At 38.4% G+C, this 20,188-nt stretch overlaps 1 protein-coding gene across 1 annotated transcript in view; it reads left to right on the forward strand.

The window, feature by feature from the left end:
• Nucleotides 1-19,879, forward strand: part of OVCH1 (ovochymase 1) — a 44,090-nt gene extending 24,211 nt beyond the window's left edge. The window contains 14 exon segments of the mRNA XM_036299018.1: nt 743-815; nt 1,232-1,427; nt 4,377-4,531; nt 8,148-8,247; nt 8,250-8,303; nt 8,590-8,683; nt 9,368-9,379; nt 10,406-10,409; nt 12,486-12,702; nt 16,606-16,675; nt 16,949-17,004; nt 18,744-18,879; nt 19,727-19,770; nt 19,773-19,879. Of these exon segments, the coding sequence (XP_036154911.1) occupies nt 743-815; nt 1,232-1,427; nt 4,377-4,531; nt 8,148-8,247; nt 8,250-8,303; nt 8,590-8,683; nt 9,368-9,379; nt 10,406-10,409; nt 12,486-12,702; nt 16,606-16,675; nt 16,949-17,004; nt 18,744-18,879; nt 19,727-19,770; nt 19,773-19,879 (1,318 nt within the window).
• Nucleotides 19,880-20,188: the final 309 nt, after the last annotated feature.

Here is a 20,188-nt window from a genome sequence, read left to right on the forward strand (position 1 = left end):
GAAAGATCTCTAAGCTGAAGTGACAAAATAGTCATTGCAATTGAAGGATTCTTTTCTCAGATATTTTTTCAGCTAGAAATCTTAATGTGACAAATTAATGGATATTGATTCAAGTTTTTTTTAACTTCCCGAAGTATATAAAAATGTGCAAAACTTAGAGGAATTTTCACAAAGTGAGCACCCATGTAACCAGCACTTAGACAAGGAAACAAAATATTGCAAACACCCAGCTTCTTCCAATCATCTCCCTAAAATGATAAGTGATTTCTAATACTGATTTCTAACACCATAAGTGAAGCCTACTTATTTTTGAACTGATCATCTCTCTTGAACCTCAGTTTTATCAATTCATGTGATTTCATAAAAGATGGCAATTTGAGATATATTCCTGTAAGATAATGTTTTGATACTGTTAACAGTAAAACACAGACCTGAATCTACCTCATTTTGAATGCAATTTCTTTTTTGATGTATTCTTAACATCAGGGTAAGATCAAAATAAGCTCTAACTTTTCACCTTTGCTTCTCAATTTAAAAAATAGCCTTCAGTGTCATTTGGTAAAGGCTCCAAAGAACTCCTTCGCAAGTAGACCAGGAGGCTTGGTGCACCTTCCCAGATGGCAGGGAACTGACTGGGTGGCACCTGGCTGAACTGAGCAGCGCATATGGGTAAGGCCAGGTGGGGTTAGCCAAACGGTGAAAAATGTCATTTCATGTCAAACTTTTTTTCTTCTTTCTTTAGGAAAAATAATCCACTCTTCTGGACTGTTGTAGCTGGGGACCATGACAGAACCGTGAAAGAACTGACCAAGCAGGTGAGAAATATTTTTAAAGTTCTTTGCCTTGTTGTCACATGCTAGGGACTTCCTTTCACAAAACTGTGTAATTAGATACTCGTATCCTAGTACCCCTTTACATTTATCATTTATACCAACATTTAAAGATGTCATTTGGGGTCACGTTTTGGTCAGAGAATTAGGTGAAGTTGGTCAGGTCGTACAAATTGAAGTGCACGTGCAGAAGTCCACATAGCCCAGTTTCTCCAGGACTTCCAGTCCTTAGTCACGGCCTCCTACAAATGATAAACAAGGTCACCCTTTTAGTACAAAGTCATCCCCACTGCTGATATTTGGACGTGCAGACATTGAAGGTTAATTTTGGACCATTATGCAAGGAGGTAGTTTGACTCATTGACTTGATCTTGTAATTCCCCTGCTTGCCCCTCCTGCAGGTAAGAAAGGCAAAGAGCATCGTGGTGCATGGAGATTTTAATGGAAGGACCTTGGGCTCTGACATCGCCCTCATGCAGCCGAGCTCTCCTCTGGAGTTCAGCTCTGTGGTGAGGCCCGTGTATCTCCCACATGGCACGGAGCCTCTGTTTTCCTCTGAGACCTGGACTGTGACTGGATAGGGAAGTATTAGTGAAGGTAAACATTTTACATTTGCAGAAATTTTACTACAGGTTGTTGATTTTGAAAAATTGTCATGGAAATGATATACGGCAGTATCTGCCTTAGCCTTTCTTCCTTCCAGAGGAGAGAAACCATGTTTTATTTAGTTGTAATAAGTGATCAAATTAGAGAATGAGCTATTTTATATGTTCCCTTCAGAGTGCCTAATTTTAAGTAGGCTAGATCCATAAGGGATAAGAACGTTTTTTAGGCTGTGCAGGCCATATGGTCCCTGTCACACTACTAAATTTTGCCATTGTAGCACAAAGCAGCCACAGACAATATGTAATACAATGGATGTGGCTTTGTTCCAATAAAACTTCATTCATGACATTTAAATTTTATATGATATTTATGTCACGAAATATTATTTTTATTTGGATTTTTTCAATCATTTGAAAATGTACAAACCATTATTAGTTCCTGGATTATAATAAATAGAACCAGGGGTGGGGCTGGAGGGTGCTGGCATGAAATTGACCCATTGGCTATAGTTTGCTGAATGCTGGGCTAGTTTGTAGAGTTATTAAAGCCATAATGAGATGCTGATCAATCCGAATGGGTTGATGTTTACATTTTGCTTCATTTCACTGCATAAGAGCATTTTCTTTCTGTTTTTGTGTCATTTATTTGGAATCTGTGAATTTGAAAAAGAAGGGATTGCTCTTTGTGTACAATATTCATGTTCACAGCTATTGTACGTCCTGCAGCCAAATTGCATTTTCCCAAAACCTTTGCAACCACTATCTGAGGAGGTTTTATCTTCCCTGTTTTGCAAAAGAGGAGGTTATGGCCCAAAGATGTATGTAACTTACTAAAACCCTATGACTAGTAGGCATCAAAGCTAGGATCTAAAATCAGCGGTGACTCCGCTGATAATCTGTGAATTCCCAGCCTGACTTCAGCTCCATGTGATTCAGCCTCCACTTAACTCTCCAACTTCATTTCCTCCTGTGTCCCTTCAGGCAATGTGGTCTTCTTCCATTCTCTTAAACACCAAACTCATCCTGCGTTCTGAGCTCTGCACTTTCTTTTCCTTCACTGAGAACACAGTCTAGTCTCCCAGCTGCCTCCTATCACTTCAGTCTCAGATGCCACGCCCTTTGCTCAGACCCCTTTGCTGCAGCAGGACTGCTCTTCCATCACCTACTTTCTGCATAACCCACTTTTATCAGCTCATTGCACATAAACCTTCTTGACTGTATTTTATGTGATTATTTTTTGCATCTTATCCCTGAGACTGGGAACCTCTGGGAGGCAGATCTCTATTTAATGTAGTACTCTCTCCCCAGGGCTGACAGCTTACCTAGGTTAGAGTAAACAGGAAATATTTATTGACTGACTGCCTTCAACACCCTTGCATAAATATATCCATCTCTAACACTTTCAATCATTGCCACCTCCATGACCACCAGATGACTGAGAGGTAGTTATAGTCTGATCAAAGATGAATCCATTCTTAGCTCTGGCCGGTGTGGCTCAGTTGGTTGAGTGCCGTCCTGTGCACCAAAAGTTCACTGGTTTGATTACTGGTCAGGGCATGCGCAGGTTTAGGACTTGATCCCCAATAAGAGACATGCAGGAGGTAGCTAATCGCTGTTTCTCGCTCACATCATTGCTTCCCTCTATCTCTTTCCCTCTCCCTTGCATCTCTCTAAAGAAAAGCATGTGTGTGTGTTTTTTAATTTAAGAAAAGATGAATCTATTTTTTCAATCTAAGAGAAAATGAGTTTTTGATTTTGAGATATGGTAAGTAACACTAATGGGATGGATGGTCCCTAAAAAGAGGAGTTTAAATACTTTAAATTATTTATGTGTTAGATTTATGCATCAAAAATAGCACAGGACTTAGAGTCAGACGGAGGCTGGAGCCCTGTTCTGTCTCCTAGGTGCTGTGAGGTCACATTTTCAGAGCTGTGGCTTCTGCATGTGTGAGCTCGGTGGGACAGCCCATCTCAAGTGCTGTTGTACTGTTAGGTTGGAGTAAAGGACCCCATAAATATCAAGGGACTATATAAATGTAAGGTAATTCTTATTTTGTCCAAAAAGGTATAAGGCTATGAAATAATAAACTTATTTTTTTAATGTCATGAATCTAAAGTGATAGAGCAAATCATACAGAATACATGTTAACCCAGGCCTGACTGAGGGTCAGTTATGAGAAGAGATTTTTTTTTTAAATATATTTTATTGATTTTTTACAGAGAGGAAGGGAGAGAGATAGAGAGTTAGAAACATCGATGAGAGAGAAACATCGATCAGCTGCCTCCTGCACATCTCCTACCGGGGATATGCCCGCAACCCAGGTACATGCCCTTGACCGGAATCGAACCTGGGACCTTTCAGTCCGCAGGCCGATGCTCTATCCACTGAGCCAAACCGGTTTCGGCGAGAGAAGAGATTTTTTAGTGTTCATTATTAGCATCATTTTAAATTGGAGTTGAGTTTTGGTCACAGTGACAATTGAGGGAAAAAAGGAATATGATTTTGGCTTATAGTAGGAAATCATAAAAACAGGTTGCTATCCCATATTTATATTGTATGTTTACATAACATTTATCTGTATAAATATGTAATCATGTCAATTACATGTAACAATTCATATTTCGTTGAATCCTCTTTCTGAAATCTTATGTAGCAATATTTGAAACACTGACATTTATATTGGAAATGAGCTAGGAAAAAGTGTTTCTGGCCTCGTTCTCCTGCCAACGTATTCCCTTTACAAAGATGCCACATCTGGAAATGAAGATCGCCTGCGTGAGACACACAAATTTTGACTCAATGCTCTGCATCAACACAGGCATACCTGAATGATTGCAATTACATTGGTGCTAAGCAAGTCTGAGCTTCAATATATTTTCTAACTTAATTTCTTGCTCACTTCATTATCACGCTCTCTTTCAGAATCTGCTCCTTAATTAGATGGTGGCCTGGCAAGTCGCTTGCAGCAGATTCAAGTGCCTGTGTTAGAAAGAGAGACCTGCGAACGCACTTATTATTCTGCTCAGCCAGGAGGGATCACAGAGAAGATGATCTGTGCTAGCTTTGCAGCAACTGGAGGGAAGGATTGCTGTCAGGTGAGACAAGTAGGATTTTGCAGGGGAACAGAGAAAGCTGTCATCTGCTGGAGACTGTCTTCACACAGGAGAACCCTCTCAAATCACAAACAGCTCCCTTTGCCTGCTTCATAGTATCATGCCACATCCCCTCACTCAAAGGCCTAGTAGGACCATAGGAAGAGTGAGTTGCAGTATCCAAACTTGCTGAGGTGGCAGAGAGAGAGGGTGGAAACAGCCTGCAGCCAGAAGAGCAGATGAGAACACAGAGCAGCATGAGGAGGTAGGAGATGGCAGCACCACTAAACTGACCTGCGGGTGGGACGATGTTTGCAGTTATATTTAAGTCTTTGGGAAAACAGGAACAAGCAAATAAGGATTCTAAATTAGTGTGTCCTATTTATGACTTAAGAGTTTAATTGTTTAAAATTGTTATTAACCGCCAGTGTGCTCACACTTGATTTTCCTTCACAGATTAAAATAAAATAATCATGAAGAGAATGAGAACCTTTGAAAAACAGTTTTCATGTGCAGTGAAAAAAGTCACAAAGCAATAGTTTCATTTCAGTGATATTGTAGAGGCACAAAGCTGTACAGTTATATTCACAGGGGCGAGCATACTATTGGCAAGTTCAGAACCAGCTAAGAAAAACAAAAAACACAACAGAATATGGGCAAATAGATTGCAAACACCAGCTTTACTCTTCACAATGCCAACTGAAGAATGTGACTTTAGATACATTCAAAAAGCATTTCTAACACTCTGTAGCCCATCTTCAATATCTAGCCTCAATCTGAGCAGCCCTCCTAAAAGAAAGCCGTGGTCTTCAGGGCAGACATACTTCCCCAGATTTATCATTTCATACTGGTCTAGAGTGGAGGGGGAGGAAAAAAATGAATCTCTAGTCTTTATTGCTTTTGATAGTCCCTCCCCCTTGCCCTCAAATCAAGAAACATGAACCAATGGATGTCACTTTTATGGGGAGAAAACTGGGCATTAACCTGAATAGAAGTCCTTTCACATGAAAACATGAAGAGAGAAGGGAAGAGGTCCCTTCTTAACACTGAGTATAAATGCATTGTACTTAAACCCATTCACAGCATCAAGCATTACTCACATTCTGTTATATGTTGAGTAGCTTAATTTGCATTCTCCAGAAGCACACCCTGTGACAAGTACTCAAGTGTAATGGTCTGTTTATGAAGTGCAGATCACTGGTAGGAAAGTGAGTAGGTTGGAGGTATAGGGAAGGGAAGGCAGCTTAGGATGTGATATTAAGTCACTACCACAGTGAGGGGCTGAGCTTCATCCTGCGGCAAAAATCTGGCAGTGACACAAAACACACTAAGAATATTGATTCCCTATGAAGGGTGAGGGAGCTGGGATATTTATACACTACTTCCCCAAGGTCATAGTTGGAGGGCTGCAGGAACAGCACTTCCTACATTATGGCCTGCTTTCGGGGGACTGGGGGGTGGGGGAGTGGAGGCCTGGGGAGGTGGGGGGAGAGCCCACAGGCACAGAACCAGGATGTGGCCAGGAAGATCTGAGGAATATGGGAAGTCCACTCCCAGTTCTGCTAGAGGACAAAGTTGTATTATTAAAAATAAAACTCTAAATTAGTGTGTTCATTCTTCCCCTTTTGAGGGATTTTTTTTTTCCTTCTCTCTGCTTTGAATCAGGAAAATCACAAATGGCTCTACTATCTCCGTCATGTGGGACAGCATATAACATTGAGGGAAGACCTTACTCTGCATCAAGACAGCAAAGACCCTGGCTGGTTGCACAGTGGTTAGAGCGCCGGCCCCAGGACTGAAGGGTCATGGGTTCAATTCCAGTCAATGGTATGCCTCTTGGTTGCAGGCTCGATCCACACTCCAGTCGAGGCTCATGTGGAAGCCAACCAATCAATGTGTCTTGCTAACATAGATGTTTCTCTCTGTCTTTCCCCTTCCCTTCACTCTCTCTGGAAAAAAAAAATAATAATAATGGAAAACAAATCCTTGGGTGAAGGTTAACAAAACAAAAGAGAGAGAGAGAGCAAAGAGGAACTGGGGAAGAAATTAGGTTCATGCCCAAGGTGACCCGCATATTGTGATCTCGGTTGGCACTTGTTCTTATTTCTGCTTCATCCAGCAGTCATTTTGGCTGCAGCATGACCAAATTTACAGTCATTGTAGGGGAAGGAAAATATGGAGATGAGATTCTAACTGGTAAATGGGGCTAGATTTCTTTCACAAACGGGTGACTTCAGAAATTTGCTTTGATAAAATGGACTCTGCTATTTCTATCGGCCAATTGATTTTTTACCCTCTTGTGTATGCTCAGAGGTAATGAACCTGCTGATGTAATTTCTCATCCAAGAAGATGAAAATAAAAATGTTGGAATGCAGAGACATGAGAGTTTTAGATATGTGATGTAGAATCCTATGGCTTTTGTTCACAACAAATTTCAGATTTTAAATTTTTAAAAAATTTCAAATTCTTTGACCTACGAAGGGATTTGTGCAATCACAGTGATGCATGTCCCACTCCTGCTGACTTTTCCAATTGCTTTCATACTTCTCTCCTCTTGCTTACATTTCAGCCACATTGATTTCCTTCTGACCTTCCAACTTGCCACATATTTGCCCAACTGGTGCCTTAACCCAGATATCAGTTCTGCACAAATACTTTTTCTCCAGGGTTTTGAAAATCTGTCTGAATTTTTTGTTTAGTATTTTTACATCTTTGTTCATTAGGGATACTGGCTTGTAATTTTTTTGCCCCTATCTGTCCTGTGTCTCAGGGTAATGCTGGCCTTATCAAATCAGCTTGAGAGTGTTCCCTCCTCTTCAATTTTTTTGAAGAATTTGAGAAAGAGTGGAATCAATTCTTTAAATGTTTAGTAAGTTCATCAGTGAAGCCATCTGGGCTTTTCTTTGTTGGGATGTTTTTGATTCCTGAATCAATCTCCTTACTGGTATTGGTCTGTTCTGATTTTCTATTGCCTTAGAATTAGATCTTGGTGGGTTGTATGATTCTAGGTCATGCACTGTACTTAATGGTAAGAATACATTATGAGAAATGAATCATTATGTGATTTCATCTTTGTTCAAATATAATCTTTTTACAAACCTAGATGGTGTAGCCTACTACTGGAACTGTATATCTATACTTTTATATGGCTGGTGGCACAGTGGGTTTGTCTATACCAGCATCACCACAAACTTGTAAATAATGCATTGCATTCCCATGTTAGAATAGCTAAAACATCATTAAGTGATAGGGATTTTTCAGCTTCATGATGATCTTATGGAACACCATTGTATATGTGGTTTGTCATTCACCAAAATGTTGTCATGTAGTGCATGACTGTATTTCTTCTAGGTGGTCCGATTTTGGGTGTATAATCTCATAGCAGTCTCTTATGATTCTTTGTATTTCTGTGGTATCAGTTGTAATGTCTCCTCTTTCATTTTTTATTTTATTTATTTGAATCTGAGTATTCTAAGGTGTACAAATTGATAAAGAATAATTCTTTTAGAAATTAAAAAAATGTCTTATGAATAAATTATGGGTTATTCTTGTTCCAAAATTGAAAACAGGAACTCTGATTAAAGAAAATTTCTAGGACACATTTCTTTGGTGTTTCAGGGAGACTCTGGTGGGCCACTAGTGAGTAGACATGAGAATCGTCTCTTTGTCCTCTAGGCCATCATCAGCAGGGGAGTTGGCTGTGCCTGGCCAAGGAAGCCAGTGAATTTGCCAGAGTGAGTGTCTTCTTGGACTGGATCCAATCCAAACTCAAAGGTAAAAATATTTCAGATATTATGAAAACAATGCCTCTTTCTTCAGATTTTTATCAGCATTATGAAAGAGAAGACTATAAAGTAGTACTTTAGTTTTGAAATACATTAACATGCACATAAAGTTCTGTAAAAATATGTTCTCCCTTGGACAGTTAGGATAAAACTGACCTTTCCTGAGGCTGTTTAAATCCTAGATATGCATTCTTTTTTAACAAAAGCTGCTTTGGTACAGACTACATGTTGTCTCAGGCACTCATTTGTATTTATTTTTAATTGGTTCTCTCCAGATCCAAGCTTTGTTTCACTTCAGATAAATAATGAAAGCAAAAGCTTACCAAGGAAACAATTGCCACCACTCATATCTCCAGCAGACCGGGCCAGGTAATGGATATTCATGTTATCCCATTAACACAGCTAGTAAGAATTTAACAAAAAGCATTGTATGTCTGGGTCCCCTTATTTTCTTTGGAAAACTATAAACTTGGTGTTGGGTAGTTTAAGCTGAAAGAGAGGAGAGATGTTATGGTGACTGTCTGGGGATCTGTTCTACCTCATAGATACAGTGATTACAGGTTAAAAAATAAATCTTGTGGTTGTGAACAAGTGCCTGAAATTTGGAGAAGTGCATAGAATTATTTTGGTCTCTGAGCTATTTATTCCTACATAAACCAAGGTCCTTATACTTTTAGGTAAAGACTCTAGCTGTGAGATAACCAAGACCAGTACCAGGGTTAGTGTCTCTCTCAATTCTCCCACAATTGTTAGTGTCTGTTTGCTAATAGGGTTTTGATTTTTAGTTAATAGTAAATAGCAGCTTGAGAACTAGAAGTCTGTAGTTGACTTGTAGGGAGATGAAAGTTCTATGATACCATCATTCTTGGTTTTCAAATGGCCAGGGTCTTTCCCTTCTCATCTATTTCTGCCCACTCACCCTCACATACACTCAACCACAGTAGACAACTAAGATGACTTGGAGGAAAATTGAAGAAGATGCAGGAGAGAGGGGGTGGGGAATTGTTAGAACGGTGGCTTCAGTAGAAGAGAAGGATGAACCCTAGTGCTCAGCTGGAGGGGTTGGTCTTAGGAAGAAGCAAAACACAATTCATCCATAACTGCCAGATGGAAGGCAGAAAATTTAGTCACTGATACAGGTGTGTGGGTACATGTGGGGATAGGAGCTTCTGGCAGTTCTCTTCTAATTGCTTCTATTTTCTCAGCAGATGAAACAGGGTTGTGAAAAAAGGCTCGAGGTGTTAAAATAAAAAAAGAGAAAGTATGAAATAGCTCGCTTAAAAACGACAAAGGGCATGGACTAGAAAAATGTGGTAGGATTATTAGGCAGCATACGCCTCAGAGATTAATGATTATACATTTAGAGGGAGACCAACTATTGGGTGAATTGTATGTTTTCCTCTGGGGACACTGAGTGGTACATGGATGCAGAGCAGGTAGAGAATTGATTCAGTTAGAGTGGATTTCCCCAAGTATGCAAGAGTGTAAGGGAATTGAGAGTGTGTGTGGAGAAGGGATTAAGACAATGGGTCACAGGAATTAAACTAAAAAAAGAGTAAACAAGGGCCCTGACCGGTTTGGCTCAGTGGATAGAGCGTCGGCCTGCGGTCCGAAGGGTCCCAGGTTCGATTCCGGTCAAGGGCATGTACCTTGGTTGCGAGCACGTCCTCAGTGGGGGGTGTGCAGAAGGCAGCTGATTGATGTTTCTAACTCTCTAGCCCTCTCCCTTCCACTCTGTAAAAAATCAATAATATATATATGTATATATATATATATATATACATATATATATGTATATATATATATATATACATATATATATATATATATATAGAGAGAGAGAGAGAGAGAGAGAGAGAGAGAGAGTAAACAAGGGTGTGAGAGGAATTAGGGATAAGGAAAAGGTGATAGGATAGTCAGTGGTCGGCAAACTCATTAGTCAACAGAGCCAATTATCAACAGTACAACGATTGAAATTTCTTTTGAGAGCCAAATTTTTTAAACTTAAACTATATAGGTAGTTACATTGTTATTAAGTTAATTAGGGTACTCCTAAGGCTTAGGAAGAGCCACACTCAAGGGGCCAAAGAGCTGCATGTGGCTCGCGAGCTGCAGTTTGCCGACCACGGGGATAGATGAATTGCAAGTCTCAAAAGGTGGAAGTGTTGGAGGAAGTTGAAAAGATAAAAGTTTGTGGCTGGAGATAGTGGTGCTTAAAACCAAGCTTATGAAAGGCTTGGGGTTCCTACTAATGACCAGGTCTCTAAGGCTGACCATTGAGATAAGGCTGAGGTCCGGTGGGGGAAAGTTGAGAAATTGAGAAGTATCAGTACTGGAATCATTACCTATATGGCTTCTGAAATCAGCAAGATTTAAGGGAAGAATCGTGTTGGAGAGAATGTCTGCTAAAATCTAGGAATAACTCGAGATCAGTTGTGGTTGATATGGTTTGACAACACAAGGGTTGAAGAGTCAAAACAAGAGTCAAAGAGTCGTGTCTGACAACATAAGGGTCAAAGAGACAAAACGAGGGTGGAAGAGTCATGTTTAGATTAAAAGGAAATCTGGAATTGGGGTTGAAATGAAGAGCAAACTTAGGTCCAACATCCCCAAACCTAATGATCCAATGGGTCGAGTTAAATGAATAATTTCAACGAGTGACTGACTACTTTAATGCATGTAAAGCACTTAGAATAAGTGGTGGTGGTATTCTTTGACTTGTCCCATTCAGGCTATTAGGAAAGAACATTGTTCAAATGTAAAGATATTTCTCATTTGCATATGTTCAGAAATTCTTATACATGCCGAAGAACTTAGAAAGTTTTACATATGAAAGGGCATTGTTTTATTTTAGTTCTATAACTATCATATGCGATAAATGTTAGTATTATGCCATATTTAACACTCCCCACCCTCACCACTTGCTTTTTATACTAGGTAATTAATGAATCCTAGCTATGGTTTTTTTCATTGTTCCCCACTTATATAAAGCAGTGACTGGTTGGAAATTCATGACTTTTAGGATTTGGCTCTTTTTCCAGGCAGATTTGTCATAGAGGATTATTATGGAGAGGAAAAGGAGATTGAAAAGATTGGAAAGATTGGGCCACCCTGTAAAAGACATTGCAAGGTATACTACTTTAGTTGCTTTGAACAAGGAAAGAGCTCAGTTATTTTGTTTCATACACAATTCCCAGATTGGAGGGCAAGGTGGGGGAAGATTAGAGACTGGGAAACCAGTTAGGCTAGACCTAATAAATCTATAAATTAGATCACAGTAGCCATATAAACGAAAAGGAGTATTTGCAAAGAAATAACAGAGGTCTGGGCAATGGAATAGAATCCTGAATTCCTGTAGCATTGTATTTCCTTTCTACCACTCTTCATGTCTACTGTTCATAAAAATATGTTTTTGTATGTATCTCCTTGGTTAGATTATTAATTTCTCTACATAGACTGTATATAATAATGCATATACTAATTAACTAATGCTCATACATTAAAATATGTTAATTTTAATACAGAGTATTTAAATATGTAATTGATAAGAAGATTTTTATGTAGGGACTAAATAGACATAGGGGAGGAAAGAAGAGTCAGGGATGTAACCCGAAGAAGAAGCTCAGTTAGCCAGAGAACTACTGGCATCTGAAGCTCTGCAGGTATCCCTGCAGGTCTAAAGGTGCCCTTGAACTTAAAGGTAAGTAAGAGAAATGAGAGACATTCAAGTGCTTTCAGCAAATTCTTTCCTAGACCTCAGTCACAGACTCCATGAATGTAATCATTTGTCCCAGTAGGATAAATGCTCAGCAAAATCAGTGAAGATTTTAGGAAGAGATCTTCAGTAGCAATCTGAAAGAAGAGAAGGAATAAAAACATGCAGAGAGTAAGGAATGTAACTCACTGTGCATTTTCCAAGAAAATTTTAAAATTCAGTGAAAAGTCATTTTACATAATTATAACTTAAGTTCTACTCTTACAACCTCATTTCAAGAAAATAGGACACATCAAATGGGATGATCCTTTTTTATCCAAGAACTTGTAACTGATTGTGACAAAGTTTTAATTTTCTTCTTGTAAACCTAAATTTTCCAAGTTTGTGATAGAGCCTCATTCTGCTTTGTTTAGGCTGGTCCCTGGTGTCTGTGTGCTCTGCGCTGCATGCTGTTACTCTGAAATGGAGCTAGGAGAGCCCAGAGGCTTTCTTTCAACTCCAAGATATCCACTGGATTATAAAGGAAAACTGGAATGTTCTTGGGTTCTCAGAGCTTCACCAAGCAGTATGGCAACATTTATGGATGAGGACCTGTCACTCCCGGAGCCTCATTTGTGTGAAGATTCAGTCCTGACTATTTATGAAGAAAGCCACAGGGAGAGAAGGATGTCAGGTAACCCTTCCTGGAATTTGCACTGTGGGGTCTTTTCTGTAGAAGCAGCTAATGATCAAGAGACTTTGACTTGGTAACAATAGCACCGAAATGTTGATTCATGTAATACGCATGTCTTTTTTCCTAGACACACCTAATATTTTCAAAAATTGAACTTACAAAACAGGTATACCAAAGGTTGAGTGTGTGTGTTTTATGTAAGTGTATTCAAGAAAAAGAAAAAGACGAAAGGGCCCAACTTCTACAAACATACCAAAACTACACCAGCATGCCAGAAATGTGTACATGATAAAAAGGAGGAGATAAGATGCTTAAAATGGGGGTGAGGGGTGGGGGGTGAGGGGACTAGCGGGATATATTTTAAAATAAAGCAAAAATACATTAACGGCTTTTAAAATTGCAGATTTAAAAAGATTGCTACTAATGTGCCAGCCATCATTTTATTTCATGTACAGGCAAACCTATTTTTGTTCAGCAAAACAAACTTGCCACCTCCTGTTTGTAGAGGTGTAATACAGGCTTTTTTTGTATTACCAAAAGGAAAGAGGAAAGTGAGAAGGTGTTAGAAATAATTTGGTTTATGGGGAAAGCTGGAGTGAAAATAAGTTTGTGCACGTCGTTTTGAGTGTGTAAGCTACACACACATATGCACACGCTTGATTCAGGAGTATATGGAGACCAGGAAAATTGCTTTGAAAGTGGGATTATTTTTTTTAGGTTTACACTGGGATAAGAGATCAAATCATTGACTGAAAAGGCACACACATTTGTTTAAGGGACCTTTCTTTCAAAATATTAAATGATTTAGACTTCAGAAAAAAAAACTGTTAACTATCCTGTTCACTTTGCACATTTTTCCCCTACAATCAGATCACCTTTGCCAATCTCCTCGATTAAAATTGCTTAAGGTCCTCTCCTTATAGCTGAAATAAAATCTAACCCCTAGCACACCTTTCCCCTCTCTCTCTCTTAGCTTCCCATGCTCCAGGCCCTTTCATTCTCATCTGAGGGCCCCTGTGCATCTACTTCTCCCAGCTCTTCCCTCACCTCCTTCAAGTCTTGACTAGAATGTCAAGAGGCCTACTTTGATTCTTATAAATTAAATCACCTCCTGCCTAAGTACTTCTTAGTGCCCTTTCCTTAGCACTTCTTGTCTCTAACATATTTTGATTTTTTTCCATGTCTGTGATTTGTTTGTCTGTGTATTCTCCTTTGAATGTGAGCTTCCTGTAGGCTGAAATTTTGGTCTCTTCACTTTGAAAATTCCCAGTACCCAGAACAGTATCTGACACCGATGGCGTTGAATGAATGAATGAAAAATCACCTCAAAGAGTCCTTGTCAGTCTAAAGTAGCATCATTTGTTGCCTCCCCCACAATGAGTTTCCATCATATTGCACTTGTTATTTCACTGTAGCCTTGGTCTCTATTTGAAATCATCTTCATTTTCATGACTAAAATGAAAGCTTCATGAGAGCAGAGATTTTGCTATTTTGTTCCCTTCTATATATCTCCAAAGTAGGCTAATGCCTAAAGACTCAGAACATTTTTTTCACATGAATGTGTACTGCTAAATTACTTTTCAGAAAGGCCAAATCTTTTGCTGCCATTAGCAATACATGGGAGCCTCTTCCACCATGCCCACAACCTAATATATCAACTTGGTAGGCCCTTTTACTTCTTTTTTTAAAAAAATATTTTTATTGATTTCAGAGAGGAATAGAGAGGGAGAGAGATTGAAACATCAAACGCCCCACACTGGGGATCGTGCCCGCAATCCGAGCATGTGCGCTGACCAGGAATCAAACCGCGAGCTCCTGGTTCATAGGTCGATGCTCAATGAGCCACGCCAGCTGGCCTCTTTTACTTTTTAAAAATCATTAGTGGGGATACATATATTTTTCATATATTACTTAGCTATTTGTATTTCTTATTTCTTGTCATTATTATCCATTTTTAACTATTATGTATATATGATATATACATATATATTATCACAATTTGCAAGTGCTTATTCATAAAGTTGTAACTTGCCTTTAAATTTTATTATATGTTGATGTAAACATTTTATAATTTATTTGTTTAAATCTATTTGTATGTATCTCTGATCTGTGACTTATCTCTTTGTTTTTATATTTAAAAATTAATTCATTCTTAGTTCAGAAAAAATTGTAATTAAAAACTGTACTTTAGTCCTGCTAAAATGTATTATCTTATATAGTAAAGTGATGCTATACCTATTTCTTTAAAAATAAGTTATTTTCTTTCCAATTTATATCACTATCTTTATTATACACTAGGTTCTCCTATAAAAGAAACATTTTCTGGGAAAACTTTCCCCTTTACTATAACCTATTGAAAAACATGCTTGACTTTGATGTGGACTAACTGGGAAGCCGCTGTAATTTTTCAACCTACCATTTCTTTTCTTTGAAATTGACATCTTGACCTCTGCAGAATTGTTCTGTCTCTTCAGATGATAGCTAGTAGAACTACAAGACTATAATGGAAACATTACCCCTTATTCAAGTTGGATAGTATTTTTCTATTCGGTAGAATGCTATCTTTTTCCCTGTGGGAATCAGCAATTCATTCAAGAGCTACATTCATCTCTACTTGCTACAAATAAATATTTGCTCATTCTTCAAATAGTATTTCAACATAATTTACCCAAATATGTTATGCCAACTAATGTTGTATTTTCTTCTTGGGTACAGTCTCCTCCCTCTATTCCTCTCTGTAAGTATTTGTGGAGCACCTAATATGAGCCAGATTTGGACTCTTTTTGGTTGTGGGGATCCAGTAGTGAACAAAATGGACAAGAAAAAAAAAACCCTTTACTTATTAAGCTTATATTCTAGTGGGAGAGGACACATAATAAGAAAAATAAAATATATAATATATTAGGTGGACAAACCAGGGGGGACATGAAGTGGGAAGAGAGAGAGAAGTAGTAACTGGGATTGTAGGTACCATGTAGTTATATGTAGTATACACAGCAAATGTCTTTCTGAGTAGTTGTCATTTAAATAAATGTTACAGAATGATGCTGCATTATTCTTAATAGCAGATAAGTTTGATTCTAAGAAACTCACAAGTTCTTTGCATGTCTTGTTAATCAGTCATCTAAATTATTTTAGAATTATCATAATTTTTCCTTCCATCTTTGACTTCAGTTTCTCAAAGTAAAGCAATTAAAAAAGACTGACTATAGGGAAATAATAAATTTTCAGGTAGAAAAAGTTTTCTATTATGGATCTTCATGGTGAGATATTTTTAATAAGTGGGTTAATTTTCTAGGAGAAAAAAATGGCATGTCAACGTAATTTTAAAGGTAAAATAATTTACTTCCTACTGTCCTTCAAGGAGCAATGTAACATGGGCTATGATGGGTATTGGATTCATGGACCCTATCTCCCCAGCCCACCAGTCTGTGACTTTGGATAAGTCACTTGAGTTATGGAACCCAGTCTCCATGTGTTGCAACGTGGAATGAATTCCTACCTCATGGGTACACACTTACAACAACAGACAAATAAGTCCCAAAGATCTAATAATGCACAGTGCAGTGAATATAGACAACAGTATTGTATTATAATCAGCAAACTTACTGAGGGACTAGGTCTTAATTATTCCTATTACAAAAGGAGAAGTAATGATGTGATGTGATAGAGGTGCTAATGATTGCTACAATTGCAATAATATTACAATATATAAATATATCCAATAACATGTTGTATACCTTAAATTTATACCATGTTTCATGTCAGATATATTTCAATTAAGATAGATAATACACGAAAATAAATAATTCCAGTGCCTAAAATAGGAAAACTACAAAAAAAGAACAAACAAAAAAACTTGAGTTCTTGTTTTTCACTAGATTTTATTTTTTTTAAACGTAGGTGAAGTATGTGCAAGAAGGCTTTACCCAATGATTTTTATGAGCCCTGAACCACTGGTGAGATTGACATAATTTACTCAAATATGTTATGCCAACTAATGTTGTATTTTCTTCTTGGGTATAGTCTCCTCCCTCTATTCCTCTCTGAAAGTATTTGTGGAGCACCTAATATGAGCCAGATTTGGACTCTTTTTGGTTGTGGGGATCCAGTAGTGAACAAAATGGACAAGAAAAAAAACCCTTTACTTATTAAGCTTATATTCTAGTGGGAGAGGACACATAATAAGAAAAATAAAATATATAATATATTAGGTGGACAAACCAGGGGGACATGAAGTGGGAACCATCTCCCTTGTACAAGATGCTTTTAGCATAAGTTATATTATCATTAGAGTCCAAGGTACGTTTGATCATTTTGTAAACTTATGAAGTTAAAATTCATTGTTTTTCTTTTTAAGAATAGTCAAAACTTATACATTGTTTTGTAAAAAATTGTGTTTCTGTGGGAAATGGGTTTATGTTTGGTCCAAAAGAGAAACTGCTCAGTGGATAACTTAATCGACTTGTAAATCATCCAGAATTGTGATTTCTGGACATAGCTAGAACACATTGGTTGCAAAATAAAATTTTTGACCGTGATTATGATTCTACACCACAGAGAGCCTTTTCTGCAGTGGTAATTCTTGTGGATCAGAAGGTCTGTATTCAAAATCTTAGCTGGCTGATTAGCTCTGGACAGGTTGTTACACTGTACCAGAGTATTCTTTATAGTGATATCCTATATAATAAAAGCCTAATATGCTAAGTGTCTGGTCATTCGGTCATCTGTTCAACCAATCAAAGCGTAATATGCTAATGATATGCTAAGGCCACTCAACTGCTCTCTATGATGTGCACCAGGGGGCAGACAGTTGACTGGTTGACCAGTCACTATGACATGCACTGACCACCAGGGGCAGATGCTCTGATCGGTAGGTTAGTTTGCTGCTGGGGTCCGGCTGATCAGGACTGAGCGAGCCAGGCTGGATACACCCTGGAGCCCTCCTGTGACCCCTCCCTGGCTGGCCAACTTCCCGCATCCCTCCCCGACCCCAATGGTGCACCAGTGGGGTCCCTTAACTTGGCCTTCACCCTCTCGCAATCTGGGACCCCTCAGGGGATGTCAGAGAGCCAGTTTTGGCCTGCTTCCACAGGCCAGGCCGAGGGACCCCAATGGTGCACAAATTCGTGCACCAGGCCTCTTGTTATAATAATAAAAGGTCAGAATGAGTTTTGAAAACAAACTACACAAATATTAGATGCTATGCAATTCAGAGTTAACAGATTACTTTTTAGAACATGTAATTGGTGAAGATTTTCGATTCTTTATGAGCATAGATAACTGAAAGCTTGTTTCTCTTCTTGGCACCAAAAAACAGTGCAGATATATTTGAGGAAAAATGAGGTGAGTAATAAAGAAAAGTATGCATACCATCTGAAACTTTTTTCCCCAAGAACTATATTAAGAATACTAGAGGCCCAGTGCAGGAGATTCATGCACTGGGGGGGAGTTCCTAGCCCGGCCTGCACCCTCTTGCAGTCTGGGACCCCTCGGGGATTGGGCCTAAGCCAGCAGTCAGACATCCCTCTTGTAGTCTGGGGCTCTTGCAGTCCAGGACCCTTCGCTCCTTACCGCCTACCACTGCTGCTGAGCTTGCCAGCTATGAGCTGGCTTCTGGCTGAGTGGTGCTTCCCCTGTGGGAGCACACTGACCACCAGGGGGCAGCTCCTGCATTGAGCGTCTGCCCCCTGGTAGTCAGTGCGCATCATAGTGACTGGTTGGGTTGTTCAGCCATTTGGTCAATTTCCATATTACTCTTTTATTATATAGGGTTGCTTTCAGATGGAACTTCGCGTGGAACCAGCATTATCTGCATTTATCCCACATAGACCCTGGGCTGTGCAAATATCATCCTGAGAAAGGTGCCAGTTTTCTGTATGTTTCAGGTAGAGACTTCTCAGTGACACTAACTACCTCCTTTTAACTTTTTTCTATAACAATTAGAGAAGAAAGCTGGCAGCTTTGATCTGAAAGGGCATATAGCAAAGCCTCTTTAAAATTGGTTTTATACTCATTCCCTTTTCTTTCTTTATTTCTAGGTCCAAAAGTCAGTAAAGTAACCAGACTTCGTCAGAGTTCAAAACAAGAGCATGTGGCCACTTGTAATGATGTTACTCTGACCAAACCAGCAGGAATCATACAGATTTCAAGATGTTTTCACAGAACCACTATGAGGTGAGACGGGAACGTTTATTTTGATGAAAGAAGTATGTGAATGATTACTTGACAGGTGGCAACACTTAGTATTTGCCTTAAATCTTATTTTTCACCTTGTTTCCTTAAAGAATAGACTTTCAGATAATCCCTGATCTTGGCCTTTAATATGCAAAAGCTGATTGTAAGATTACCCCTGTTGATAAATTGTACTTTTTCAACAAAAGAGATAACTTATCAGGCAAAGTGAAAATTTAAATCTCTATCAAAGAGTTTTAGAGATTAAAATAATGTGTGTAGAATCTTCTGGCACTTAGTAGGTACTCAGTAATTGTTTCTAAATATTGCCATGATGACAATAGAACTTTCCTCGAATTAAACAACAGATAAATTTAAAGGATAAGTGAGTCCTCTTCCCCCCAACCCTTTGCCTATTAAAAAATTAATAATAAAAATAATAATAAAGTACATAAGTAAAAACTTAAAGGGATAAATGAAAAGTGAAGATTTATGTAATATCAATCCTAAATAAATTTATATGATTTGGGGGAGTTTGGAGAAAATTTAGGCAAGAGTAAGTCCTTAACTCTTACAGATTTGCCAGTCAGAATTTTGAATACCTTACATGACTCACCAACCATTTCCCATGATTAGTGAATTTACCTAAGCCTGTTGACTCATTAAGGATTAGAGAATATTTTTTCATTGTTGTAAATTAAAGTGGAAATCTTCCTCTTACTCAAGCACAAAGGAGTAAAAACGAAGGCGAGCTAAGTCAATGACGGTGATGCATTAAATTCTGAACAAAGTAAATAACAGTGTATGCTGTTTGGAAATCATTTCTGATATTCTTCCATCTGTGCCATAGCTGCCACTGGAGGTTATTAGCCCCTTTAAATCACTTCATTTGCCTTTTACCAACTTCCAGATGAAGCCAGCACCGTTGGCCTGTCAGGGTCACCTGTGGGTTTATGAAGGATTTGGATTAGGCAAAAAATTAATAGGTACTAATCTTCCATGAGAAACTATGTTTTTTTAAAATTTTCTTTTATGAAGTATTGTTTTATATTCTGTGTGTGATGTAAATTCATCTCATACGATGTTGAAAAACCTTACTATTACTATATTTTTTTAGATTTATGATTGAGATTAATCAAATACTCTCTCAAATTAAGTTGCAAACAAAACCCAACCATATGCTGCTTACTTGGGTCATAGTTAGATTAAATTTGCCCACAAACACCAAAAACCAAGGATGAATAAGGCAGTTTTAGACAATAGTAACACAAGAACATTGAGCCTATAATATCAATTAGGCAAAACAATGTAG

The sequence above is a fragment of the Myotis myotis genome, unplaced genomic scaffold, assembly GCF_014108235.1.
Source record: "Myotis myotis isolate mMyoMyo1 unplaced genomic scaffold, mMyoMyo1.p scaffold_m19_p_3, whole genome shotgun sequence".
Classification (NCBI taxonomy): Eukaryota; Metazoa; Chordata; class Mammalia; order Chiroptera; family Vespertilionidae; genus Myotis; species Myotis myotis.